The sequence below is a fragment of the Gigantopelta aegis genome, chromosome 6 (assembly GCF_016097555.1).
Source record: "Gigantopelta aegis isolate Gae_Host chromosome 6, Gae_host_genome, whole genome shotgun sequence".
In the NCBI taxonomy this organism is placed as follows: Eukaryota; Metazoa; Mollusca; class Gastropoda; order Neomphalida; family Peltospiridae; genus Gigantopelta; species Gigantopelta aegis.
In genome coordinates this window covers 98,594,527-98,622,221 of record NC_054704.1, presented here as the reverse complement: position 1 = coordinate 98,622,221, position 27,695 = coordinate 98,594,527, and the positions used below count along the sequence as shown (strand labels likewise).

The 27,695-nt window shown below is 34.7% G+C and overlaps 1 protein-coding gene across 6 annotated transcripts in view; it reads left to right on the top strand.

The window, feature by feature from the left end:
* The first annotated feature begins 1,424 nt into the window (after nt 1–1,424).
* The window catches only part of LOC121374043 (protein furry-like), an 80,146-nt gene continuing 53,875 nt past the window's right edge, over nt 1,425–27,695 (top strand). For 3 of the 6 annotated variants that reach the window (XM_041500926.1, XM_041500925.1, XM_041500922.1), the window contains exons 1-29: nt 1,425–1,763; nt 3,918–4,084; nt 5,117–5,170; nt 6,147–6,283; nt 7,233–7,263; nt 7,534–7,584; nt 7,952–8,031; nt 8,266–8,349; nt 8,679–8,802; nt 9,354–9,491; nt 9,725–9,823; nt 10,825–10,982; nt 11,583–11,739; nt 12,342–12,422; nt 12,569–12,740; nt 13,027–13,159; nt 13,413–13,553; nt 13,958–14,025; nt 14,748–14,878; nt 15,774–15,962; nt 16,281–16,370; nt 17,130–17,392; nt 18,164–18,334; nt 19,024–19,194; nt 19,915–20,064; nt 20,643–20,815; nt 21,514–21,622; nt 22,100–22,265; nt 23,279–23,290. In XM_041500926.1, coding sequence (XP_041356860.1) covers nt 1,736–1,763; nt 3,918–4,084; nt 5,117–5,170; nt 6,147–6,283; nt 7,233–7,263; nt 7,534–7,584; nt 7,952–8,031; nt 8,266–8,349; nt 8,679–8,802; nt 9,354–9,491; nt 9,725–9,823; nt 10,825–10,982; nt 11,583–11,739; nt 12,342–12,422; nt 12,569–12,740; nt 13,027–13,159; nt 13,413–13,553; nt 13,958–14,025; nt 14,748–14,878; nt 15,774–15,962; nt 16,281–16,370; nt 17,130–17,392; nt 18,164–18,334; nt 19,024–19,194; nt 19,915–20,064; nt 20,643–20,815; nt 21,514–21,622; nt 22,100–22,265; nt 23,279–23,290 — 3,528 coding nt within the window. In that variant the 5' untranslated portion in view covers nt 1,425–1,735. The remainder of the gene's footprint in view (nt 1,764–3,917; nt 4,085–5,116; nt 5,171–6,146; nt 6,284–7,232; nt 7,264–7,533; nt 7,585–7,951; nt 8,032–8,265; nt 8,350–8,678; nt 8,803–9,353; nt 9,492–9,724; nt 9,824–10,824; nt 10,983–11,582; nt 11,740–12,341; nt 12,423–12,568; nt 12,741–13,026; nt 13,160–13,412; nt 13,554–13,957; nt 14,026–14,747; nt 14,879–15,773; nt 15,963–16,280; nt 16,371–17,129; nt 17,393–18,163; nt 18,335–19,023; nt 19,195–19,914; nt 20,065–20,642; nt 20,816–21,513; nt 21,623–22,099; nt 22,266–23,278; nt 23,291–27,695) is intronic. The other 3 variants (XM_041500927.1, XM_041500924.1, XM_041500923.1) reach the window with 2 other exon arrangements.

The window sequence follows — 27,695 nt, the reverse complement described above, 5'->3', positions numbered from 1 at the left end:
TAAGGAACTAGCCAGAGCGCGGAGCTAAACTATTTCTAAATACGTCGGGTACAGTTTCGGTGGTGTCGTGGTTAAGCCATCGGACATAAGGCTGCTAGATACTGGGTTCGCCTCCTGGTACTGGTTCCCACCCAAAGCAAGTTTAACGATTTAGTGGGTAGGTTTAAGACCACTACACCAACTTCCCTCTCACAAACTATAATAAATAACCACTAACTCACTGTCCTGGGCAGACAGTTCAAATAATTCAGGTGTGTAACCAGGACAGCGTGCTTGAACCTCAATGGGAAATATATATAAGCACGAAAATAAATATAAATGACACCGGTCTCGGTGGCATAGTGGTTAACCCATACGGTGGTAGGTATTGGGTTCGCACCCTCGTACCGGCTCCCACCCAAAGCGACTCATTTGGGCTACTACACTGACTTCTCTCTTACTAAGAACTAACCGCTAATCCTCTGTTCTGTACAGATAGCTATGGTGTGTGCCCAGGACAGGGTGCTTGAACCTTAATTTTATATATGCACGAAAATAGTTTAAAATGAAATGGATATAAATGACCGGCCTCAGTGGTGTCGTGGTTGTAAGCTATCGGACATAAGACGAGCTGGTAGGTATTGGTTCGCACCCCGCTGCGGGCTTCCACTCAGAGTGAGTTTAATGACTCATTGGGTAAGGCCACTACACCGACTTCTCTCTCACTAACCACTAACAAACTAACCACTAACTATCTGTCCTTGACAGACAATCCATATAGCTGCATGATGTGTGTGCTCAGGATAGCGTGCATGGACCTTAATTGGACAGAAGCACGAAAATAAATGAAATATGACTAATCCGCGTTTTTCAGAAATTTTTTGAATTTCTTGTCTTAAAAACGTTTTAATAAATTAACATTTTCAATTTTGTATTTCAGGTGAAGTGGTTACATTTTTAATGTCACTGCAGAACCGTGTCTGAAAGAGAACTGTATTTTTTGCGGGTATGATTAAATAAGTTTGAAGACGAAGTGTTTACGAACAGGTCAAGCATATACAAAAATTAAACTTTAGCCTAGTTTACAAATGTTTTGTTGCTGTAAGCAAAAAAAAAACCCACACAAAAACCCCACATTTCTATGACTTAGACCTTGGACAACATTTAAAAAAAAAGTCTTTTTAATCAATGGGGTAACCTTGATTTTGTTAGGAAAGACACCGCATTCATACCTCTATGTCAATTGTTTTATGAGTTATGGACGGCCATCGGGGTTTTTGGCAACCATTTTGTAACGCGAGGCGACTTGGTTTGGGGACGAGTTGCCACCTACTAGACCAGTTCTACAAATGTTGATGCGATTCCAGATATTACTCTAGTACTAGTCCAAAACATATATGGCGCATGCGCATTTGTTATTAAAGGGAAAATGTATTTCCTTAACTGATAAATAATAAGACTGTTTACAAAGTAGTCGGAAAACTAATAATATGTAAAAAAATCGAAATGCTATTACAAAAAAGAATCACATGAAAGGTGGAACAGTACTTTAACGTCTGCAACTAGTCATTGTTGCACTTGTACCGCTGCGTACGATGATAATGGACGGCTCACCGTGAGTGACAGTTCCGGAGTTTGGCAGCCGACAACAGTGGTCCGGCCAACATCGAAATATCAGAACTTTAAAGAAGAGTAGATGTCGGCATAAAAGTTTAAACTCACCTGACACGAATCTTTCAGCATTACAATAGCCACCATGCAGCATCAAGGTTCAGGTGATCGAGGTAATAAATTGGTGGCAATTCTGAAATTGTCCTGGGCAAAAAAATAAAAAAAAATTATGGGCCAGTGTAGCCCGAGTACTCTGACTGTAAGAGAGCTAGACGGACATTTGGACATAAATAGGCTCTCGTTACAGTCCGAGACCAAGCTATGTATTTTTTTTGGCAATTCCCGACAACCAATATCACAATATCACAACAATCCTATGTTTGACGTTAAATACTTTTACATCGATAATTTTCGAGTTAATTGATAAAAAAAAATCCACATATTAATCACTAATACACACACTACAGAAAGAAACCCGACAGCACCCACATTCAGCTAAGCTTCGGCAAACTCCTAGATGGACATTTGGACAGTTATAACACTCTCTAACCATCCGAGACCAATCTATACAAATTCTGTGCAGTCTCTGCCTACCAAACAGTAGTCAAAGATTCCAACTCTAATACAATGTTCAGCAATCATATTCCTATGTTTGACGTTAACTTAAATACCTTTTCACTGATAATTTTCGAGTTCCCTAATAACAATTTTGTTCACATAATATACACTAATACACACACTACAGAAAGAAATATGACAGCACTCCCTTTCAATAATGTTCTGGTTGTAAATAATTAGTTGATGACGGGTTTCTTCTGTAGTGATTAATATGTGAAATTTGTTTTTATCAGGAAACTCATAAATGATTGATATTTGACTTCAAACATAGGATTGTTGTTTTATCTAGAGCGGGAATCTTTGTCTATTGTTTGGAAGGGAGATATTGTGCAGAATTTATATAGATTGGTCTCTGATGGTTAGAGCGCATTGATAACTGCAGCTCCAAATGTCCATCTGGCTCTCTTATCGTCAGAGTACTTGGGCTAGCCACAGTCTGGATTTCACCGTCTAGCACATGTGCCTGCCATATAGATTTTGGTTGAAGTTTTACATGAAGTTGCATTCAGTGGAAAAATCCCCTGCGTGTGCTGTAACCTAACCGTGGTGCAGGGGTGTAACATTCTCTTTGAGAATGGCCAATACAGCACAAAATTGAAGTTTTGAGTAAGATTCAGTATCCGTAAAATTCTGTGATATTTGTGTTTTTGCACAGTTCTTTACACTGTTTTTGTTTAAGTCTTGAATTTTTATATTGATGTTGATCATCACTTTATTTATTTGCATTACCATAGTTTGACACCCAATAGCCGATGTATTTTTCGTGCTGGGGTGTCGTTAAACATTCATTCATTCATTCATTCAGTGGAAAAACTGCTTATTAATGTGAATCAAATGTATTACAGCTTGTACATCAGCATTGCTGTATGTTGAAGTAAATTGCGAGTTCTGCAGCTGCATGCAGTGCTCGGCCTGTCGGTCGCCACAATGAATTTGTTTTATTGTTCTTTGTTTATTACTGCATGTAGATTTCTGTTCATTGTTATATGAACATAATCCAGCACCAGACACCTGAGTACATTGCATATTGTCAAAGCTTGACATATTCTGACGAGTTCCATTTGATAGTGTTCCCCTTTCTTGTCCACTCTCATGGCAAAACAAAAGAATCACCAATCAGGCTTGACGAATATGGCATCTTACTGTTGATTGCCTGGCACACAGTGCAATATAACCTTTTGTATAATTCTGAATAAAAAATATTATTGGTAGTAAATCTTATTATTGGATAGTCAAAGGGTTCAAAACCCTCCCTGCTCAAGCAAATTTTCTTTTTTCTAAATATGTTTTTCGAGGGAGCATGATTCGACCCCGTTATAAAGGTCAGTCACCAGTCTAGACATATCCCCTCACTGCTAAAATTTCTGCACACACACCTGCTTACTAATACATAGAGAATAATACATGAGTGGCCGTTAGATACCATTTATCTCACAACAAGTTGTTTTAAAATGTATATAAAGTTGACCCAGCGATTGTGTGGCGGTGCATTCACTGGTCAACTGCAAAACATCAGGCTAAAATATTGAGCGGTGTTAATTTTATCTGATTTTTTAGGTTACACTGTTACTTTTTTCCGCTAGTATATATATATTTTAAATACTGAGAGGAAATTGCATGTGCACAATCAACATAAAATAATAATTGATATTTATTGTAGAGGTCATGTAATTAAAATATATATAATTTGAGAAATGATTTCTTAATAGCAGATTCAGAACAGATATTGAAGTTTCCATGGCGTCGTGAAAATGGTGGCCAAGAAAATGAAGGTGACAAAGATGCCAAGCCAGGAGAATATGTTTTGCGAAACCTCTTCCTGGAATTTTGTCGGATGGCAGAAAGGAAGATTGAATTAGTTCTAGCTGAGCCTTTGGTGAGATGCTTAGCCTTGAGCATTGACAGATAATCTGTTTTTATGTACACTTTTTGTAAGCTTGCTATGCTAAAATACATTGTTATACAGTGTTATATAACGAACTGTATTTAAAAAGAGTGTATCTACCACACACGACCAGTCATGTTCGCATAATGAACAGCAAGCAAATCGGAGGAAAGTCGTATGTGTCAGTTACGTCTATTTTCATGCAAATTGGTATCTGTGATTCACTTACGACCATTTAAATCCTTCTGTATAAGCGATGCAATTAGAGACATAGCTACGATTTTTTGTGACAATATTTAATTGGGGATGGCGATTCCGAATATGCAGAAAATGCATTTTAGGTCGTATCTGCCACTTACGACCTTTTAGCTCTCACGCAATGATATTTGGTATGAAGATATGTATATTTATTAAAGGGACATTCCTGATTTTGCTGCATTGTAAGATGTTTCTGACTAATAAACTACTTCCACGATTAAACTTACATATTAAATATATTTTCTTGTTTAGAGTATTAGTGTCTGTATATTCAATGTGTTTCTGGTCGTCTTAATATTTGTAAGAAGCCCAAACTGGATTTTGTCTTCAAATAATTTTGTACGTACGAAAAAATAAATATTTTAGAAATAAAATTAATTTTAACCTAGTACAAATATTAGAACGATCAGAAACACATTTAATATACATCTACTAATATTCTATGCAGAAAAATATATTTGAAATGTAATTACAATCGTTAAAAAGTCTCTGTTAGTCGATGACATCTTCAACATTGCAGCAAACTCGGGAATGTCCCTTTAAAGGTTTTCCATAGTTATACAACATTCCCTGTATAACAAATAGTAAACACTTCTTTTTCCCTTTTTTATTGAATTTGCTAATTTTATGTCATCTTCTAATTATGCTACATGTCTACTTTCATGGGGGTTGGTATACATGAATGTACATACATGACTCGCTGAAATGTAGATTATTGTTCATGTTCCTAATTTTTAAGAAGGTGATTTACATTGTTACTTACAGGAAAAACCACTTGCAAAGTCACTTCAGCGAGGAGAGGACAGTCAGTTTGATCAGGTAAAATCTTGAACAACATTTTAAAAGAAGTTATAGAAGATATTTCATGTTGTTTGTTAAATATGATTTATATCTCATCGAGTGAAGTTTGCAATCATATCTCACGAGTTCCGGCTTTCTTACAGTGAAGATAACACTTTCTACAGTGATGATAACATGTTTTAGAGTGTAATAGTGAAATTTTCACTCTAAAATGTGTTATCATCACTGAGTGACTGATAACACTTTTATTTCACCGATATTTTAAGATATTTCACTAATGTTATATAATAAAGTCTGTTATTACTAATATTGTAATAGTACAAAGTGTGTGAATGTATACTCTTCAAAAAAAGTAGGGGAACTAATAAGAATTTACAATTGCCAAAATTGTAAGGTATATTAGCTGTTGGGAATGGTTATATGATAATAGTGAATTAATTGGGCAAACATTACAACCGGTAGTTCAGTATTACAGCAGGTTTTATGACCACCAAAGATCTTGAAGGACGATTGGGGTCAGAAGTGAAATTTGAAAGTTGACATTTTTTAATCAGTAAATCTCAAATTCAAACAATAAAAATTACTAAAACAAAACAATAACAACTGTACGATCAACAGAAATAATGTTCCACAGTGATTAATCGACCTTCCTGGAAATGGTCAAAATCAAGAATGATACCCCACGCACGTGTACAGGGCAACTGCATGATGCACATGCAATGTGTTTCTGTGTGTTGATATATTGACTATATATTGATGACTTTTATGTACTTGTAGCTCTTAAAGGACTCAATAGTGCTCACATATCTGGTAGGTATTTCAGCTCCCCTTAGCATGTAAATTTATATAAGATAAGATAAGATAAAATCTTAAATGGCTCCCCATAATCTTACTTTATGGGAGCCATTAATCACTCCCCACAATTTGTTTCACAGTGAGATCTGTTTTGACACCACTTGATGTACATGTATAACAATTGTTGCTATTTAAACAGATTCTCAATTCTCTTGGGTGTGTCTCGGAGCACAGCCTGCCAGCGATTCTGAGATCCTTGTACATTTGGTACGACAGACAGATGCGATACGAGGATGGTATCTACTTGGATCCTCGCCACAGGCACAGAAGCAAAGGGTGAGGCATTGTACTGATAAATGAGTGATGTTTTTGTACTGTTGAAAAGGCAATTACTGAAACTAAATAACCATTTGTATTGTATTGTTATGTATCATAAACAATATGTCATACTTTGTAGTTTGCATGTTTTCGTTAGTTTTTTGGCTTACGTTTTAATACATTGCAATTTCCCAGTAGAGTTTACCACATGTCTAAGGTATTTGGCTTAGAGGATCGAACCTCCTTTAGGGATCCATGTTGGTGTTTTTCATCTCACGTGGTGCCATGTGCTGTCCTGTCAATGGGAAAGTGCTTATAAAAGAAACCTTCTAATGGCCAAAAATAAAAATAAAATTGTGAAACATCTGAACATAGCCCAGTCCGGATTTTTTCACTTCCACATTTTTAATATACTGTAATAATGCATGTTTACTTCGTCGTTGAACACGTGTAGACTCTGTCCGATGAACTGATCGCTAGCACATGCGAAGGAAAACAGCATAAAGCTTTTTAGTGTTAGTATTGTTTTATTGTCATGCATGTACTTGATCGTGTTCTTGATTTAAAGTTTTAAACAGCTTTTGTATTTTGTGGTTTGTTCCGTGACAGGAGGGAGCACCGCTTTGTTACTACTAGCCTCGTACATCGGAAACTAATGTGGTATAGTTCAACGAGACTACATATTTTTAATTTTTTTGTCAGCCTTTATAAAAAGTTTATTTTCACGTGGAATATATTTTCACGAATTTCATTCACACGCAAAAAACGCGAAAATAAATTCCATGCGAAAATAAAGTATTATACAGTAGTCAATGAATGATTTATTAATTAATCAATATGCTCCAGTGGTGTCATATATAGCAGACTATATATAGTTGGTCAGAGAATATTAGAGATCTAATAGGTCTGTGACATCTAACTTTTAAGTCGATATTCTTGTAATCTTTTTTCCACCTTTTGTTTTCAGGACTAAGGACTTCCTCTGTGAACGAAGAGATGTGAGTATTTAATTTTTTGTTTCATTATATAAAATGATACCACTTGATCTTGTCACTTGCATTATATTTATTTTTCAAACATGAGTAATTTATTCATAGCAGAAACCAATATAAAAGATACATGGAACAAGAACAGCATGTATACCATTTTATTTACATTAATATTTACTTGGTTGTCATTATAAGATATGTAACTAACATGCATGCTCATTTATTAAAGTAGATGGAAAATAAGCTTACATCAGTGTTTTTGTTTGTTTCGTTTTTTAGTTGTCCGTTGAGTTTGTGTATTGCCTGGTGCTTATTGAAGTCTTGTCAAAGGTATGTAAACTATGGTGGATTAAACACAGCTTCAAAGAATATCTAAATGTGTGTGAGTCTAGGTTTAGCCTTGGAGCTTTAATCAGTCTCAGAGCTTTAATGATTATGGTATAATAATGTTCTAAGTTGTGATTTGTTCCATTTATACAGAAACATATCTGTTACTGAATTACTAAATTTTTATCTTGATGTTAATTGTAACTCAGATATTTAGGTTCTGTCAGATTGTGATTTTCATTCAGGTGGAACAGATTCAATGATATCTAATCTTTTTGTCAGTTTTATCTCGGATAAAATAATATCTATGACTATTGTCAGTTTTGTCTCTATCATATTAATGTCACTGAACATTTATTTATGTTAACAGTTCAACTACCACCCAGGCTATGACGACTTGGTCAACCGCATTATCAGCCAGGCTTTTAAACACTTCAAATACCGAGATGGGTAGGTTATTTTATTAGTATTATATCAATATTTTAAGTTTCAATTCAAATTACTATAGTATGATATTCTCTTCTTGTTGTATATTGCTACATTATGTGAATATCATGTTTTACAAATAAAATATTTAAGATTTCGAGCTCTATATAATTATAAATTTCTTTAAATTTGTGAGATAAATTTAGCAATAATCTAGCAATGGTTCATGTTTAATGCATATTACTTACATGTTTACAGGCAACAAACAAATCCCAATGCAGCCAACATGAATATTATTGCCGATCTGTATTCAGAGGTGATTGGTGTGCTGGCTCAGTCACGGTATGATTTAGAGTTCTCTACACATTCTTTTTAAAATGGTGTAATAAGTTGCTAACTACATCAGGAAACATTTTACATATTTGATCTGAAAGGAGATATTGTTATCACAATACATTGGATGTGTTTTATTTTTGTCAAAAGAACTCAAATCCATAAATGCTTACAAATAGATGTGATTTTGACTGCACTAAAAGCATTTATCAGTTAGTTTTAATTTATGAAAATAATTTTTATTATTTACATACTGGCAGTAATTGAATAAGTAATGTTTAAACAGTTTTGATCACAGTGGAGTAGAGTTGATATTTATTATAATATTGATATTTCAGATTCCAAGCCGTGAAGAAAACATTCATGAATGAGCTGAAAGAGTTGAAGCTACGAGATCAGACTCCGTACACAGCCCAGAGTATTATCAGTCTGCTTATGGGACTCAAGTTCTTCAGAGTCAAGGTTGGTTGCTCTCACTTATAATTACCCAGGATGTATTTTACAGCGTTAAGGCCTGAAATACAATTTAATCACATCCTATGTCTTTTTTGTATGGAAATTATTTGTTATCTCTGGATATTTAAAAGTGGCACTCTGACCTTCCCATTCTATAAGAGTGTTCACCAATTCAAAATATAAACATAATGACAATTTTAATGAAGTATTGGGTTTTCACTGTCAATAGATATTGATATAACAACAAATCTCGTGACCGTTTTATTTTAGTACATTGTACAACTAAACATACAGAATGCATCCCTCTTTCAGTGCTTCAGTAGTATGTAACAGAACACCCGTGTGTGACCTAATTTGAAAATTACATAAAGTAAAAAATGGAACATCGCAACAAGAAAGTTCATCTAGGTGATCTATTTCCAATGTATAAATGTCAAAAAATATCCTCAAGATGGCTTCCTTAATATACTCTGATTTACCCTCTTTATCAAGTTGTATTTCACAGTTAAATATATGTGAGGGTTCTGTGGGGTTACCTTTATGATTGTTTGTTGCAGATGCATCCCATTGAGGAATTCCAGGCTTCCGTGTCTTTTCTGCATGACCTTGGTAACTTCTTTGTTGAAGTGAAAGACCGAGACATTAAACATGCTATAGCTGGCTTGTTTGTGGAGATTCTGCTGCCTGTTGCGTCAGTAAGTTATTGTTAACTTGTTAAAGTCAAGCTAAACATTTTTAGAACATAATTAGTTAGGATAGGTGTTACAAGCAGGAAATAGAGATGGTTTGTAATTACAGGTTATTTAGTAATTATACATATCTTCTTTTTATTTCTTCTTGTTTTTTGGTACATCTAATGTCAGGCTTAATTTCTTTTTATGGCAGTCCATTTCAGATTACAGTGTTTCTTACTATTCTAATTTTTCAGACTGCCAAAAATGAAGTGAATGTTCCTGTGTTGAAGAATTTTGTAGAGATGTTGTATTCTTTGACCATTGATATGACAACAAAACGAAAACACACATTGGTATGTATAAGGCAGCTCAAAGTATGATGAATCATGGGGTTGTGTTTTTTTTTTTTTTTTATTACATACAACCAATGTTATCTTGTCTTTCTTATCAGTGTTAAACTTTGTGGGTAGAATCTGTTTGGCCATCTTGATTATGGTTTGGTCTGCATTTCAATAATAATTGATTATTCCTACCATTTCATTTCTACTTTTTTTTCGTGCTTATATCCAATTACGGTTCAAGCATCCTTTCCTGGACACATATCAGCTATCTGGGCTGTCTGTCCAGGACAATGGTTTAGTTGTTAGTTGGTTAGTGAAAGAGAAAAGGGTGTAGTGGCGTACCCATTGAGCCCTTAAGAACTCGCTCTCTGTTGGAGCTGTTACCGGGCTGCGAACACTGTACCTACCAGCCTGTAGTCCGATGGCTTAACCACTGCGCCACCGAGGCCGGTTATCCTTACCATTATCAATCACAAACTCAAGTTGAACAGTGATGAGTGCTAGCCTAATTTGTGATTTAGACTGACTAGTGCTCCACTACTGTTGTAACAATCCTGTCTTGTAGATGGTGCCACTAATCGAAAATAATAGCTAATGGTGTGGCAGAAACAGGTTTCCTCTCTTTATCTGTGTGGTGTTGAGTGCATCATCTGCATTGAATTTCATTCTCCACTTATATTATGGTTATAATTATAAGTATCTAGTAACTAAATCATGATTCCACCAGATTGCATTTTATTAACCCAATGGCCATATTTCTTTCTTTTAGTTTTTTTCACTAACAGTATAACACACATTGGTGTATCATACAATATTTTTGGATGATTTAGTGCTTATTAACAAATGACTTCGTTGATACTAAATATGATGCCATCGTGATTTGAAAACCTATTAAATGTTTTCGCATCGCTTAAAAAGTTGCCATTTACCCATCTATTTACTGGTAACTTGATTTATTATTCTCTGTGTACCATGATTTATTGTATTACTGTTTTGTTTTACTGTTTTTTTAGCATTTGTTTCCCTTGGTGACTTGTCTTCTGTGTGTGAGTACGAAACAGTTCTTTCTCAACAACTGGCCATACTTTCTGACAATGTGTCTCTCTCAGCTGAAAAATAAAGATACCAAAATGTCCAGAATTGCTTTGGAGTCACTTTATCGATTGCTTTGGTAAGCTCCTGCAGTTGTATGCAAATTATACTCTCTTTTATTTTTCATTATTATTACTTAAGAGTTTCTTCATTGTAGTATTGTTTTAATGCTCATATTTCAGTACGGTTCAGACATTGTCCTCACTCCTTACCTCAGAGGGCGGGACGTAGCCCAGTGGTAAAGCGTTCGCTTGATGCGCGGTTGGTCTGGGATCGATCCCCGTCGGTGGACCCATTGGGCTATTTCTCTTTCCAGCCAGTGCACCACGACTGGTATATCAAAGGCTGTGGTATGTACTACCCTGTCTGTGGGATGGTGCATATAAAAGATCCCTTGCTGCTAATCAAGAAGAATAGCCCATGAAGTGGCGACTGCGGGTTTTTTCTCTCAATATATGTGTGGTCCTTAACCATATGTCTGATGCCATATAACCGTAAATAAAATGTGTGCATCGTTAAATAAAACATTTCTTCCTTCCTTACCTCAGCTAATTTGTGAAAGATCTGATCACGAAAGGAAAAAAACATCAATCTGTTTTTAAATTTTTTTCTCTGTTTTTGTGCCAAAATGTTAAATCTGTGATTCAAGTTTCAATTAATGTAATTTTATTTTGGACAGGGTTTACATGATTCGAATCAAATGTGAAAGTAACACTGCCACACAAAGTCGACTTCAGAGCATTGTAAACAGTCTCTTTCCCAAGGGATCAAAGATGGTCACTCCAAAAGATACACCACTGAACATATTTGTCAAAATCATCCAGTTCATTGCTAAGGTCAGTATTAATATTTTAATTAGGGAGGTAGACAAGCCGAACGTGGTGTTTACCTGTAATTTTTAATGTTTTATAGATCTTTATTTATTTTTCATTAGTCGGTGGGCCAATTGGACTATTTGTCGTTCCAGCCAGTGCATTACAACTGATATATTAAAGGCTGTGGTATGTGCTATCCTGTCTGGGATAGTGCATATAAAGATCCCATGCTGCTAACTGAAAAATGTAGCGGGTTTCCCCTCTAAGACTGTTAGAGTTACCAAATGTTTGACATCCATTAGCCAATGATAGATTAATCAGTGTGCTCTAGTGGTGTCGTTAAACAAAACAAACAAACAAACTTATTTTCATTATTTTATTTTGATTTTTATATTGGCAATCCAGTATTTACGCACCAATTGTATAATGAGGAAAAGAAACTATGTAACAAGTAACTGATACTTGAGGTTCGTTATACTTGTAGATATTAAGGCTAGTTAAATTTCTTTAGTTTTTCTTAGATTTCTTCAAACAAGGGTACAATATCTGCTCCATAAAAGAATGTATACATTTGTACCACAGTGTTGACATCAATGGTGTTTCACTGTTTTGCTTCTTTGCAGGAAAGACTTGATTTTGCTATGAAGGATATTATATTTGATCTGCTTTGTGTTGGGAGAAATTTCAAGATTTTGACACCCGAGGTAAGATATTGCCACTGTCATTAGTGTGTTTTTAAACCATATTCACTTAGTTTCATTTGAAGGACAGTTTAAAATATTGCCATATGTTTAACTTTAGGCTCACTCTGCTGATGGACACTGTTCGTATGCATTGATTTGTTTTTCAGAGAATGAGTATTGGCCTGCGAGCATTCCTGGTAATCGCCGACAGCCTGCAGCAAAAGGATGGCGATCCTCCGATGCCACAGTCGAATGCCGCTCTGCCGTCTGGCAGCACTGTGAGGGTGAAGAGGACTTTCCTAAATAAGATGTTGTCTGAGGCCACAGCTAAAAGTATAGGTCAGTGATATTTCTGTCACATGTGAAGAGTGGAAATATCGGGTCAAAGTTCAAAGTGCACCAAAACTACTGTCTTGTTGCTATTGGTGAAATGTGTAATAGGATATGTTGTTTTTAAAAGTGTTGCTTTGGCCATTGAATTCAAAGAATTTTATTTTAATTTTTATTATTGTCATTAAAATAAATTGGATCCATAAAAATGCAGGATTAAACAGTTTTTCTATAAATAATCTACTGACCAAAGTATGTAGTATAACAATGAAATAATCTCACCTGTTTACATCAGGTCTGTCGGCCTACTACCCTCACATCTTGAAAACCTTTGATGCCATGCTGCGAGCTTTAGATTTACAAGTGGGGCGGACTCTTCTTCTCACTAAATCAGAAAATGCCAGCAAGGAGCCAGAGGAAATGATTACGTAAGTTAAATTTAATATTTCAAAATTATTATCATTTCATGGTTGAACATCAGTGTTTTATTTGACCTAATTACTGTAAATGATGCTAATATTTATTGTTTTTATAATTATTGAATATATTTTATTTCAAAATCAAAAGTCATACATGTCTTTAGATATGAGGGATGGTGTGGGTGTTTGTTTCAGGTTTGGAAGAGCTGCTATTAACCTTTTAAACAGAAAACTTTATACATATACTTTGTTATTTCCACAGTGGTGACAGGAAGCCTAAGATCGATCTGTTCCGGACGTGTATTGCTGCCATACCGAGATTGATTCCTGACGGGATGAGCTGCCAGGAGCAGGTGGAACTTCTGACCAGACTCACGGTTCATGTGGATGAGGAGCTCAAAGGGTATGCATGTTCTTTCTAACAGCTTGGGGTGGGACACAGCCCAATGGTAGAGTGCTTGCTTGATGTGTAGTCAGTCTGGGATTGATCCCCATCGGTGGGCTTTTTGGGCTATTTCTCATTCAGCCAGTACACCACGACTGGTATATCAAAGGCTGTGGTATATGCTATCCTGTTTGTGAGATGGTGCATATAAAAGATCTCTTGCTACTAATGGAAAAATGTCAACATTACTAAATATTTGACATCCAATAGCCAATGATTAACAAATAAATGTGCTCTAGTGGTATGTTAAACAAAACAAGGTTTTAACTTTACAAACGGCTCAAATCGATGACTTGTATTGAAAATTCTATAGTTGAAAAAAATAATAATTGATAATTCCATTGTTTATTTGTCTTTTATAGGCTAGCTTTTCAAGCTCTACAGAATCTAATGGTTGAATCTGAAGCTTGGAAGGGACATGTTATTCATGGTATGTTATCTTCTCTTTATATTAATAATATTAAAAGTATTTAGTATGATCAGTTAAGTTACTTGAAAACTAGAACAGATATGTGAATTTTTTTTGTCATCGTTTAGGTATAGATAGTCTTAGATAAAAATTACTGCCGTCAGTAAAGTTTCTCAACGACCACAAAATGTATACACCTTGTGTTCGTTATCTTTCAGTATTTAATATTTGTTCATTCGAAGTATGTCTACATACAGCAAAATAACCTTTCAGTCAATCTCATGTTTATTTGCTGCAAAAGTTTCTTTTTAACAAATTGCCATAGGCAGATTCTAAATTGCCATCTGTGATCTGTGTCACCCATGGCAATTAAAAATGTTTTGCCATGGGTGTCAAATTCATGAGTTTAAGCCCTGAATATAATCTCTTTATTTGAAATGTTTGGTGACTTCAACAATTTTTCTATTTCCCTGTATAGATAAATAAAAACCTTTTTTACTAATAATTTTGCTCTTTCCTAGAAATGAAAGAAAGAGAAGGGATATATTTTGCAAAAGTTACAATCAAATTGAAAAATAAGTAGATTATATATTTTTGTGGTTTCCAGGAATTATATTTCCTACAGTTACTAACTTTGTTTGATAGTTGCCTGACTGAATATATTGTTTCTTTATACTAAGCAGTGTCATTTTCTCTTGATATCTTTATAATATTAAGCTGTGTCACCCTGTTTGTTTGTCCAGGTTTCGTACAGTTTGTCCACAAGGACATCAGTGACACCAACACCCACCTTCTTGACAGTGTTCTCAGAATGCTCATGCAGTTGCTGGTTCACTGGAAGTCCAATGTAGTTTCGGGCAAGGACACTCAAAAGGTACAAATTAATAAAACAATTTATAAACCACAAAAGGTAATACATTTAAAGGTCAATACATTGATAAAATATATTTGACTAGAACCATGATAACAGTGATGATGTTTGTTTTTATATTAAAATAAATTGGTTAAAAGTGAAAACATTTGTGACATTAAATTAATTAGATTATTAAATTAATCCCTTGATGCATTTCTGAGAACTGCACAGAACTCTTTTAATCAGGATCTTGTTATTAAAGGTTGTTCATCCTTGAGTTAGCCTTGTTTTAAAGTTTATTTCAAACACTGCTGGAAGGAAAAGTGTCAGGGATGTGAACAAGGACCACCACATAAATGGATATGTGATGGGTTTTTTTTGTAATTGCTGCCCTTTTGATACAGGATGGGGCAGGACATATCCCAGTGGTAAAAGTGCTCGCTTGATGCACGGTCGGGTTGGGATAAATCCCCGTGGGTGGGCCCATTGGACTGTTTCTCGTTCCAGCCAATGCATCATGACTGGTATATAAAAGATCCCTTGCTACATTAGAAAAAATATAGTAGGTTTCCTCTGATGACTGGATGTCAAAATTACCATATGTTTGACATAAATAGCCGATGATTGATCAGTCAATATGCTCTAGTGGTGTCATTAAACAAACCAAACTTTTTTTTTCTTTTTTTTGATACAGGCTTTAATTATATTTTAAAGTTAAATTTGGGAGGGGGAGTGTAATTACGTTAAATTCCTCAATTCTATTATAATTCCTTTTTGGATATATAAAATACCAAATTCTCCATCTCCATCCTAATTTGCATATCAAAAACCATTTTAAATGAAAAGAAAAATTGTTTATCTGATTTAAATATACTGTTAGTTACAGTCATAATAATAATTTTTTTTTTTTTTTTAGGATGTTCCCTCTGATCAAAATGCTGCCGCTGCGATCCCACCCAACTCGGTGGTTAACCTGGATGTTCTGCACGAGGTGGAGGGACTTGCTCTGGTTATGATGTGTAGCTGTCGAGTTGTCACACGCAAGCTGGCCGGCCATCTCTTGAAAGAAGTCAGAAATGTTTTCAACTTGTATAACACTGCTCAGGTACAGAAACAAGAATATTATTATATATTCAGTTTCAAGTAACTGAAATTGCAACTAGGATGTATATGTTTGTTTTGAGTTGGGGGGTTTTGTGTGGGGTTTTTTTTTGGGGGGGGGGGGGGTGTGGTTGGGTACTGAGTTATTGGTCATGCAAAATAAAATAAAATAAAAAAAATTCCTTTTAAACAAGTTTCATTTTGAAATTGAAATACAGTTTTTTTTAAATGTGAAGAATTTCCGTCACATAACTTGCTTGAAGTGATTTTTCTTGTTTCTCTCACATAGACAGTTGTTCTGAAAATGATTTTTCACTTGCAGATTTGTAATCCATGTTTGTTGGATGTCATAGACAAGGCTTGTCCAATAATACTGGAAAGACTTCAAAGTTTTCTACCACCTTCAGAAAAGGTATGTATATTCTTTCAGGGTTAATTGCTTTTGGGTTTTTTGGCTGCCATCTCTGTTGGTATTTAAAATCTAGAAAGATATACAATGATAGGCTCAATTTAGCTTTAAAAGTGTTTTAAACTATACCAGGGGAATATATACCCAATCTTTGAAAGTTAGGGACAAATTTATATACATCTATAATATATTTATTTCAAATGACTATAATTATGTACATGAACATATAAAATATTGAAAAAAATATTGAAAACATTAAAGTTTCACATTTTGCTCCATTTTGTTTTGTTTTTTTAAACATGCATTGAGATGTACATGTCATGAATGCATCTTCCAGTTATACTCGTGCTCTCATTGGTCATACATACTTGACCCATTCATTTATCTTGAAGAAAGATCCTCCACCTCAGTGTGTGCACTGTCAGTGTACTCTGACGGTGCACCACATTTTGGTGGAATGTAAGCATCTGAAAAAAACTAGAAAAGATATTTTTTGTCAAAGAAATGTGATGGAATCCTTTCTATTCCATCCAGAACTTATATTACAATTTTTACATGATACTGACTTTTATTCTAAATTTTAATTCTATTTATCTGTGATATTTGTATTTTTTGCACAGTTCTTTACACTGTGTATTTATTTTGAATTTTTATATTGATGTTTCTCATCACATTATTGTTGCCTTTACCATCAGTGACACCAAATAAGTTTATGTTAGGCGAGTCATTTAATCCCACGGAATTCTTGTATTATTTTTTCAGCCACTTGTCTTGAGTCTTCCAAACATAGATTTTGCGTGGGTCGTTGAGCGTGCAGCCACGTGCTGGGTTCCAGCGGGTGGAGGCAGCACGCAGGACGGTAACCAGATCAACTACAGCTTCCATCGCATCGACATGTGGATTCGCTGCGTCGCCGGATTCTGCTCCAAGGACTTCGCGCTAACATTGTGTCCTCATGCAGTGGGTCACGCGTGGCCTATCATCTACAACAAACTCACGGCACTCTTTCCACTTGTCGATCCCAAGTTAGTGTTGTGTCAGTTGTGTTTTGCAGAGAATTAAAAATTTGTGTAACCTAAATAGGTTGTGCAATTTAGGTTTCAAAGTAATCTGTTTCATTTTGTGTAACCCATTGTAAAATATAGTGTCTTGAGAACAGTGACACTAATTATTATACACATATAAGATGCAATTATACCAAATCAATTGGTTTGAATTTCATACACAAGTATTGGAACAAAAAACTGATTAGACTCGTATTTTTAATGATATCTGCTAGAATGAAAAAATGGGTTGCATGAACCTAGACATGCTAATAAAATCATAGTCTCGATTTTAAGAGAGCAATGTGGGGGTTTTAATATATCTGTCATCAGTTTTTGTATGTCTGTACACATTGTGGGGTTGCTTGTCCAGTATGCCATCTTTACATGTGAATGACTGAAAAATGTATCCAAGCATTTCTCAGATATTTTTTCTGTGGTTTCTTGCACAAAATCAACAGTATTTTGCAGCATAATGGAGTTTTTGAGTGTGTTTAAATAAAATTATCCTAAAATATTGGATTGATTGGATCTTTGCAAACATTTATAAACGGTCGTAAATTTTTTTTATTTATTGTGTTGGGAAAGCACTTCTGAGAGCAGGGGATGTACATCAATAGCATTAATTTAAACCATTGAATTTATGGTGATTTAAAATGTGAAAAAAAGTTTACCAAAAGATCACCAACACATGCAGGTTGTTTTTAGCTATGAGTTTTAAAGTGTGTATAACGTTTGAATGTGACGTTTCAGCACCCAGACAAACGACAACCGTGCTTCGTCCATCCTGCGATCGGGCAGCAAGAAGGTGACCACGGAGAGGGACTTGCACATGCAGCTGTGGCAGAACTACGTGGTGCTGGCGTGTAGTATCGCCCAGCAGGGCTCCGTGATACCACACAGGTGCTCCTCACCGGAACTCGGGTACGCTCACTCACAGTGGCTTTCACTTCGAAGGAAGGAAGTAATATTTAATTTATTAATGCACTTAACAGGTTTGTCTAACCTTTATGAAGTGAAAAGATATAGGTATTACTTTTTCAACAGGGGTGGCATTGATGTCAAGTTTTGCATTAAAGTTTCACGTTAAGATTAGCTTCTCACAAACTAAAAGTCTTGAGTCAATGAAACTTGGTTTATAGTTGCACTAAAAACATTTATGGTAGGCGAGACATTAAATTCCACGGAATTCAATTATTCTGACAATTTTCAAAGACCTGAATGTTTTTTTTTTTTAATTAGATAACATATAACTTTGATGTTTAGACAGAGGGGATAAAGTTTGAGATCGTTACAGCTTGAAATATTGTATATGGAATGTAAATAATTTTGAATTTAAATACTCAATGAGTTTGTGCAATTAGATTTTAGTTTCATTATGTCATATTAACTTAACATGATTTCTTTTGAAATTAGCTTATTTACATTGTAGTCCTATGCTAGTAATTCATCTGTCTGTCCACCCATTTATCCATCAATCACATCCATCAATCACATCCGTCCATCCATCCATCCATCCATCCATTCATCCATCATCCATCATCCATCTATCCATGCATCTATCCATCCATCCATCCATCCATCCATTTATCCATTCATTTATCTTGTCACAGAAACTCGTCTCCGGAGAGTGCCGGTCCCGACAAAGGCGAATCTCGCAGCCCGACGAGCAGCACAGCCAGTAACCTGTTTCGTCTCCTCATTCCGCTGATGAAGTGCGAGAACTCGGACATGCGGGACACCGTTGTCAATGGTGTTGGCTACTGCAACCCAGCAGTCTTCAAGTCAGTATTCCATCCTTGTGCAAAAACTCAGATATTTTGGGGCCAAAGTGAAATACATGAAGGGTTGAAGAGAGCAGGGTTCAGTTATATAGAACATTAGTAAATGCTGGACCTTTCTGGTTGGTCTAATCAGCAAGCGATAATGATGTGTGGTGAAACAGTAAAAGTTGATGAAAAGTTCTCACTTAGGACATCATGGGATTGGTAATGGCAATAATTATTTCTGAAATAGAATGTAAACCCATATTAAAGTTGCAGTTGTCAGACGTTATTATAATAAAAATACCCTTTTTCTACTGCTCCCAATTCAATAATATATGACACTTTATTTTTCTGATTTACAATATCTAATAAAAATATAGCATGTTACCCTTTTTCTACTTCATACTGTTAACTGTTTATTTAATTTTTATGCATAATAAAATAAATATCCCTATGTTCGTGTAGTCTTGTAGCATTTGGTAATTGAAATTATAACTTTGCCGTTTAAGCTTAACTATTGATCTTGCTCTTCATTTCACCCCAGAAACTTGTTCAAGGAGAGTAATTTTTAGCTCCTTTTAGCATGTGAATTTATACAGTATCAATATGGGAGTATTTTAAATGGCGCTCAATAAATTAAGTTAGGGGGACAATTAATCACTCCTCTCAATGTTTTTCACTGCGAGGTCTGTTGTATCATGACAGCCATCTATATTAACCATTATTGTTATTACACAGAGAGCTGGCTGAGGAACTGCTGCCGTACCTGAAGGAGGCGATCGACAAGAAACAGGACAACTTGAGACGGCGCCGCAAACGAGACGTCCTTCGCGTACAGCTAGCACACATATTTGAGCTGATGGCCATCAACGAAACATTCGCTCAGAGGTGAAGTATTTGTCTTGAGTCCTTTCTTAGCAGTAAATTAATGTCCATTCGTTCATACCCAACACAGTGGATTAGAGTTTTGTCTTCCAATTAGATATTTTAAAGGTCACTCATTTTTAGAAACATGCTAGTAAAAGGTTAAGAATGTTTATTTAATGACAGCCTCAGCATATTTTAAAGTATTGTTGTTTGGTGTCTAGAATGTCAAGAGTAGAAGATACTGGTTGGCACAGAAAAATCTATAGTCCACAGAGGGTACTTGATCCTGCAAACCATCACAAGCATTATGCCCCTGAGCCAAATTTCATCCCCAAATGTATATTTATTTTAGAAATTTTGGGATTCAATTTTGCACAAAGTTTGTGGAAATAATCTGATGTATTTCAGAATGAGCACTGATTAAGTTATTCCTTAGCAATTATAGACCAGTTGTTCTTACTTGTTTTATATATATATATATATATTTATTTGATTTTAAATTTGTCCATTGCAGTGAAACAGGAATTATTGATCAGGACAAGGGATGCTTGAGTTCCATGTTTGTTGACTATATAGGATTTTAAATTTGTCCATTGCAGTGAAACGGGAATTATTGATCAGGACAAGGGATGCTTGAGTTCCATGTTTGTTGACTATATAGATGGTGCTCGCCAGTATTTGGAGGGAGAGAACGACCGAGATCTACCCATCTTGCAGGAAATACGACTTCACTTCAGTGGTTTTATCCAGCATCTTATTCACAACACACCTAGTAAGTTACATGGCACTGAAACATATCTTATGACATTATATCAGTAGTGTGTGACAGGTTGGTTTTTTCACATCCCATTAAAATGTTATACTTATAAGTTACAGTCAATGTCTAAAAAAAATTATTTATAAAATGACTGAGTTTTCAGTCATTTATAAAGTGACTGATTCACTCAGAAAATTTAGATATTGCCAAAATATTTCAGTCATTTTACAAATTGATTGAAAAATCATGCCATTTATTTGACAGATTGACTAAAGAGTGAATTTGGGAAAAGAAAATGAAAGTTAAATTTATATATTTTATCATAACTTGTAAACAGTTTCAACTGTTTGCAAGAACAAGAATTTGGTGTAAATTAATATATCAATAGGAGGGTTTAAGCTATCATTCACCAAATCGTCAAAGTTTAATTTGGTGCAGATAATTTATTAACAAAATGCATTGCTTTAAAGAGTCTTAATTTGTTTGTCTATCTGGAATTTGGCGACAGATTTTTGTTTAAATTTGTCAGATTGCTAACAATATTATTTTGTGTCCCAACTTAAACCTTGTAGTAGAATGTAACAGGGTATTTTATCTAGTCTGATTTAAAATAAAATCAAAAATACATTTTTATGTACAAGCATAGGTAATACATTTATTACAATAAATAGACATATTAGGTGTATGACATATATTTTGTTGTTTTACTTCAGTGGAATACCGAAAGTCACTGCTATCAAGAGAATTGCGATACGGACTCTTCCATCTGTTTGCCAGTTGGAGTGGACACTTCAGTCACATGTTTGGAGCACTCGACAGAAAGTATGATGCATGGTTTTCAACTGAATCTGTTGTTTTACTAAGTAACAATTAATGCCAGTGTTAAAATGTTAATTAAGGATTTAATCAAAGTAATTTGTATTGGTCGTCTAATCAGATTCTGATTGAATGAGGTCACAAAAACCAGAATATTATCATTTAGTAAAAGAAAATGATCTCATTGCCAAAGACGGATCACAATAATGAAAACAATATATATGGGTATTTTGAATTATGTTTAGTACTATTGTTTATAATTCCCCCCCCCCCCCCAAATTTAAAAAAAAATAATTTAGGGGAATTTATTAAAATACAACAAACACAAATTTTGGTGTGAAATTGCTATGATTTATGATAGTTACACATTAACAAATTGCACAATTTAAAAAAAAAATGCTTATTTAACATATCCACTCTGTTAATGTTATATATTTTTTAATTTATGTTAGTGTAAGCTAATCTGTGAATTTCTATTTGCAGCCACAGACTGAGTAAAGAGGAGACATGGTCTGAACAAGAGTTGTCTGCTGTCCAGGCAATGTCAGCAGTTTTATGTTGCGGCCCTGTCTTCGATAGCAACGGTCTCGGCGATGATGGTTACATCTACCACTGGCTTGATACCCTGCTGAGTTCGCACGATGAGAAGGTTTGTATAGTAAACGATAAGAGATTAGTGATTTTGTTTGCTCTATCTTTGTCTTAATTAGTTCTAGTAGAAACCTTTCGCTAACCTTTATATTTTTTTTACTTTCAAGGACGTCTTCCAGCAATTGCAAGTCATTTTAATTGTTTCTTTTACTATGAATGTTATTGAAGTTCAAAAGACTTTTGAAACAATTATTTTGAATACCATTGTCTTTCTTAAAATAATTGTATGCTACTGAATGTAATGTAACTTTAGATTTTGGTATATTACTAAAATGTTTATTTACTTGTCTTTAGTTAGCACACTAATTATAGTTTTAACTCTACCCCGAGTACAATTTGCAACATCTGTAACATAATGTGTTTCTTTATGTCCAGCTTGAGATAGTACTGTGTGGAGTTTGAAGATTTAGCTTTCAACAAATAATGAAACATTTTTCTCACATAGTAAAGCACTGAATGCAGTGAGATTAAAATTATTATTATTATTATTGTTGTTGCTATTTCATCTCTTTCTTTCTCTACTCATCCTGAAAAGGATCAATGTTTGTTTATCAATGGACCTTACAACAGATGCAGAGAGGAGGTTTTATTTTTTATTTTTTAAGATGCCCTGTTTCATATCGTTATAGTTGAATGTTTTTTGTTTAGAGGTATCATTAAACTGTTTTTGTCTTTTTTTGTCAATTTTAAAGACTGAAATAAAAGATTTTGAATTTATTTAACACAATTAGTATACATTTAAAGAAACTCATAGATTTTAACTGGTTTTTTGTGTCTTTTTTTTTTAATTATCCATTAAATTTGCTGTGACATAAACTTTCAAAACTTACATCCAGTGGAATGTTATATTGTTTTGTGGGTTGTTTTGGAGGTCTTTATTGGGGTTTTCGGGGGGGAAGGTGGGGTAGTGATATAAGTTTAAAAATATACGTAGTAAAATATTGAAATGTCAGGATGAATTGTATGCAAAGAAAGTGTCTGACTAAGGCCCTTGTTTCTTCTAACTGCCAGATGAAACCCAAGGTAAGATGCATGGAATCTGAATGGGCTTCCCTTGTGCTCAGTTTTCAATCGCCATGTTGCTGTGCAAATGGCTGTTGTTTTATTTTCATGCTTTTTTTGTTTTTTTTGCTTTGATTTTGCATTTTGTTTCATTTCTTCTTTTCCGTTTTTCTTGAAGTCATGTTGAGCTTTTATTTTATTTTATTTTATTTTATTCATTTTGAATTTATTTGAACAGTGCATTTTCCTGTGTATTTAACATGTGTATTTACACAATTATGAGCACATTTTTTAAAGTTGCGACTATTTTTTGTTGTGTTTATTTTTTTTCTTTGTTTTTTTCTAGCATTTGTGAATTTATTTTGTTAGTATCTGCTCAAAGTTACTTTTTGTTTAATAGACCAATGCCTTTAATATACTTTAATATAGACAATTATTTTGTCTTTTGTTGTTTATTGTCCTGCCTTGTTATAACGTGACTTGACGTCTGTTGTGATAGGATTATTTGTGGTATATTTTGATTTGAGTTAGTTAGTACTGTTCAGGGTGTATACTACCAAATCAAATCCCATAGACGACAATAGTAACATATGTGGCTAAAACTCCTACCTGCAACGTATCAACCGACATAAATGTCACGGATATAAATACTACAAAGTGAATCAGAAAAAAATGGGGGTCAAGCTGCTCGTTTCTGAGATAACGGGTAGCGTCTATGACTACCCTAGTTTCGCACAAAATTCGAGTACTTTTTTTTACAGGTACCCCATACATGTTTCAAGCACACGGCTACACATTGGTACTAGATGAAATAAAATTGCACATTTGTTTTACCCAGATGAAACTATTATTTTTTACAACCAACACACTCACATTTATAACCAATCACAGGACTTGTGGTGTTCACTTCTCTATCAAAAGTTCGGTGCACCTCGAACTTTGACCCAGCCAGAAGTTATTTGGTTTAGTACTACCTTTAGTAAATTTGTGATGTGCTGTGTGAGAAGACAGCAGGAAGTAATTTGTAATTTGTTAATGAATAACTAACTATTACTAAATTAAAATCTAAGGCCATGGTGTGATGCCTTGAAAATTGTAGTGTCTTTCTTCTAAGACTGAATCAGAATTACCAAATGTTTGACATCCATTAGCCAATGATGAATAAATGAAGGTGGTGTCGTTCAACAAAACAGACTTCTACTTTTACTGAATTAAAACTTAGATTAGTGAATAACCCACATTCAAAGGAGAACAAAAGTAAATAAAATGAATTAAAACTTAGATTAGTGAATAACCCACATTCAAAGGAGAACAAAACTAAATAAAATGAATTAAAACTTAGATTAGTGAATAACCCACATTCAAAGGAGAACAAAAGTAAATAAAATGAATTAAAACTTAGATTAGTGAATAACCCACATTCAAAGGAGAACAAAAGTAAATAAAATGTTTGGCTTCTTTCACAAGGGTATAAACTGCTGTACTTCACATTCTTTAATATGAGTGGATGCTAATTTGGCAGATCTATTTTAAAATACATCTGCCAAAAAGCTGGTGTTCTTCAGTTTTCTAAATATAATTTGATATTAATTTGGCAGATATATTTTATGATACACTTGTCAAAAAACTTCATTTGGCATTACCGTTTTAAAAATAATTGGCAACATTATTCATAAAATTTTAAATCCTGTTTTAAATTTGTTTGCATTTGAAGTGAAGTGACAGAATATGGGACCTAAAATTTTACTTTTGGATTTATTTACATACTGTTGAAAATGAAATTCAATTTAATAGTGACATGTCTAAAAAAACCTAAAAAAACTGTATTTTCTTTTAACTTAGTATTCCATGTCAGATATCAAATAAATTTCATTTAATATTTAAGAAAATGTACATGTTTTCTGATATTTGTTATACAGCCCCGTCGGTGGGCCCATTGGGTTATTTCTCGTTCTAGCCAGTGCTCCACAACTGGTGTAACAAAGGCCGTGGTATGTACTATCCTGTCTGTGGGATGGTGCATAAAAAAGATCCCTTGCTGCTAATCGAAAAGAGTAGCTCATGAAGTGGCAACAGCGGGTTTCCTCTCTTTATATATATATATGTGGTCCTTAACTATATGTTGAGTGTGTTGTTAATTAAAACATTTCCTTTCCTTTCTTTTGTTATATAGCCCATAAACAGTGCTACAACACCATAGTAATGCCATGCAAAATGTATTTGTGATGACATTTTTACAATTATTGCATATTAACTGAGTATTTGTATTAACCTATTTTAACCAAATACGGTATAAGAATGTCAATGGCTACTGTACCTTTTATCAGGATGAAAGCAAAAGATTCAGTTTTAGGTTGTAGTTTTAAGGAGAAATCCCTTATTTTGAGTATTTGTGATACTATTTGAAATTGTATTAACATATTTTAACAAAATATCAGAATTTCAAAGGCTACAGTACCTTTTGTCACAATAAAATATATTGGTAATTAAAAGATTAAGTTTAGGTTGTAGTTTGAAGAAGAAATTACTTGTTTTGGGTATCTCTGTCTTTGTGTCTGTACATCCATCTCTCTCTCCCTTTTTCGGTTCTCTGTTTCTGTCACACTGGCTGTCTGTACACCTGTCTTGTCTTCACACTTAATCTGTGGCAGTTATAGACCTTTAAGTCTGCGTAATTTTCACGTCAGTTCTATTTTGTAATTTCAATTAGTCTCATGATTGTCTTTTGATAATCGCATATTATTTTCTATTCGATTCGTCTGCTACATGTATGTTCAGGTATACTGAAATAAAATCTTATTCATCTAAACTCCGTGTCAGACAGTTAAATTCTTTTGCTCTTAAATTCCTACTTATAGACAGGTGTGACAGTATAGATAAAAACTTTGATATTGCAAAGTTGAAGGTAAATATGATAATTTTTATTGTGGCAAATAAAATTAATAAAAAGTTATTTTTGAACTGAACTTTAAATGTTTTTATTTTTATTTTTTTTATTTTTTTATTTTTTGCATGGATCATTAAAGTAACAGACCGTAGTTTTTAAAGACTAAGGCACATTATTAGAACCCTTTTTGATAATTGAAACAAGACATGACTTGCCTTTTATTATTTTACATTATCCATTTCTCTACATCCAAAGTGTTTCTGGTCATTCTGGTATTCATACGACAAAATGCAGTTTTTATCATTTTAAAACTCACGTACTTCTGTGAAGTAACAGTTATAGAGACTAGCTGTAAGCCTATTGTTAGTATTGGTATTTCCCCGTATATACATGTATGTCATATACTCTTGTTTCAGTCTGTTGTATCTTCATTGGGTTTTAGCTCTACTGGTTTAGCTATACCGGTATAGTGAAAAGATCACGTTGACACTTACCTTGTTAATTGGTTTAGTTATACCGGTTTAAAGTGTAAGTGTGAACACAGCTTTTGTGTCCATTTTCACGGGTAAAAACTAGTGTCTGTGACTTTAACATAAGATCCACAATTGTGGTGAAAACCGTGAAGTAGTTGTTTTGAGTCAGTGTATCACAAGACTACATGTAAGTCTTATTGCTTGCCGACCACATGTACACTTACACTGCTGTGAAGAATTACATATTTATGCTTAACGTATGCATTCATTAATACTTGCTAGTCTGTGTGTAGGCCTGCAGACATATTCTCTTAGTTTAATATACTACTCAAAAGAATTTAAGGGTCAAAAATGTATAACCAAATAAGTTTCAGAGTGTATTAGATTGATGATGTAAACTACACCAAAAATTTAATTTATTGTTCCATATTTACAAAAAAACACAAATAAACGTCACTGTATACAAGAATGTCACATGACATGCTGTCAAAGTTGAAGGTTGTCAAACATGGATTTTACACATTAGAACATTCGTTTAATAGTGTGAATCCACCCCTGGCGAGAATGCACTCGACACATCGTTGCCTCATGCTGTTGATCAGACGTCTGAAGAACTCTTGGGGAATGGCCTGCCACTCTGCCATAAGAAGTTGACCCAGATCATGAAGGTTGGCCGGAGGGGCATGGTTATCCCGAACTCTCCTGCCTAATTCGTCCCAGGCGTGCTCTACTGGGGCCAAGTCAGGCGAATATGCTGGCCAATCCATCCTGGCGATACCTTGTTGTCTGAGAAAGTCCGTTACCACCCTGGCGCGGTGGGGTCTGGCATTGTCATCCTGCAGAACTGCCCCGCCGCCAATCTGCTGAAGGCCTGGGAGAACCAACGGCCGGATAATCTCATTCAGATAGCGGATTCCATTCAGATTGCCATCCACCACATAGAGGGGGGTCCTGTGGTGGATAGAGATGCCACCCCACACCATGACGCTGCCACCACTGAACCGGTGACGTTGTGTAACGTTAACGTCAGCGAAGCGCTCCCCAGGACGTCTGTAGACACGAACCC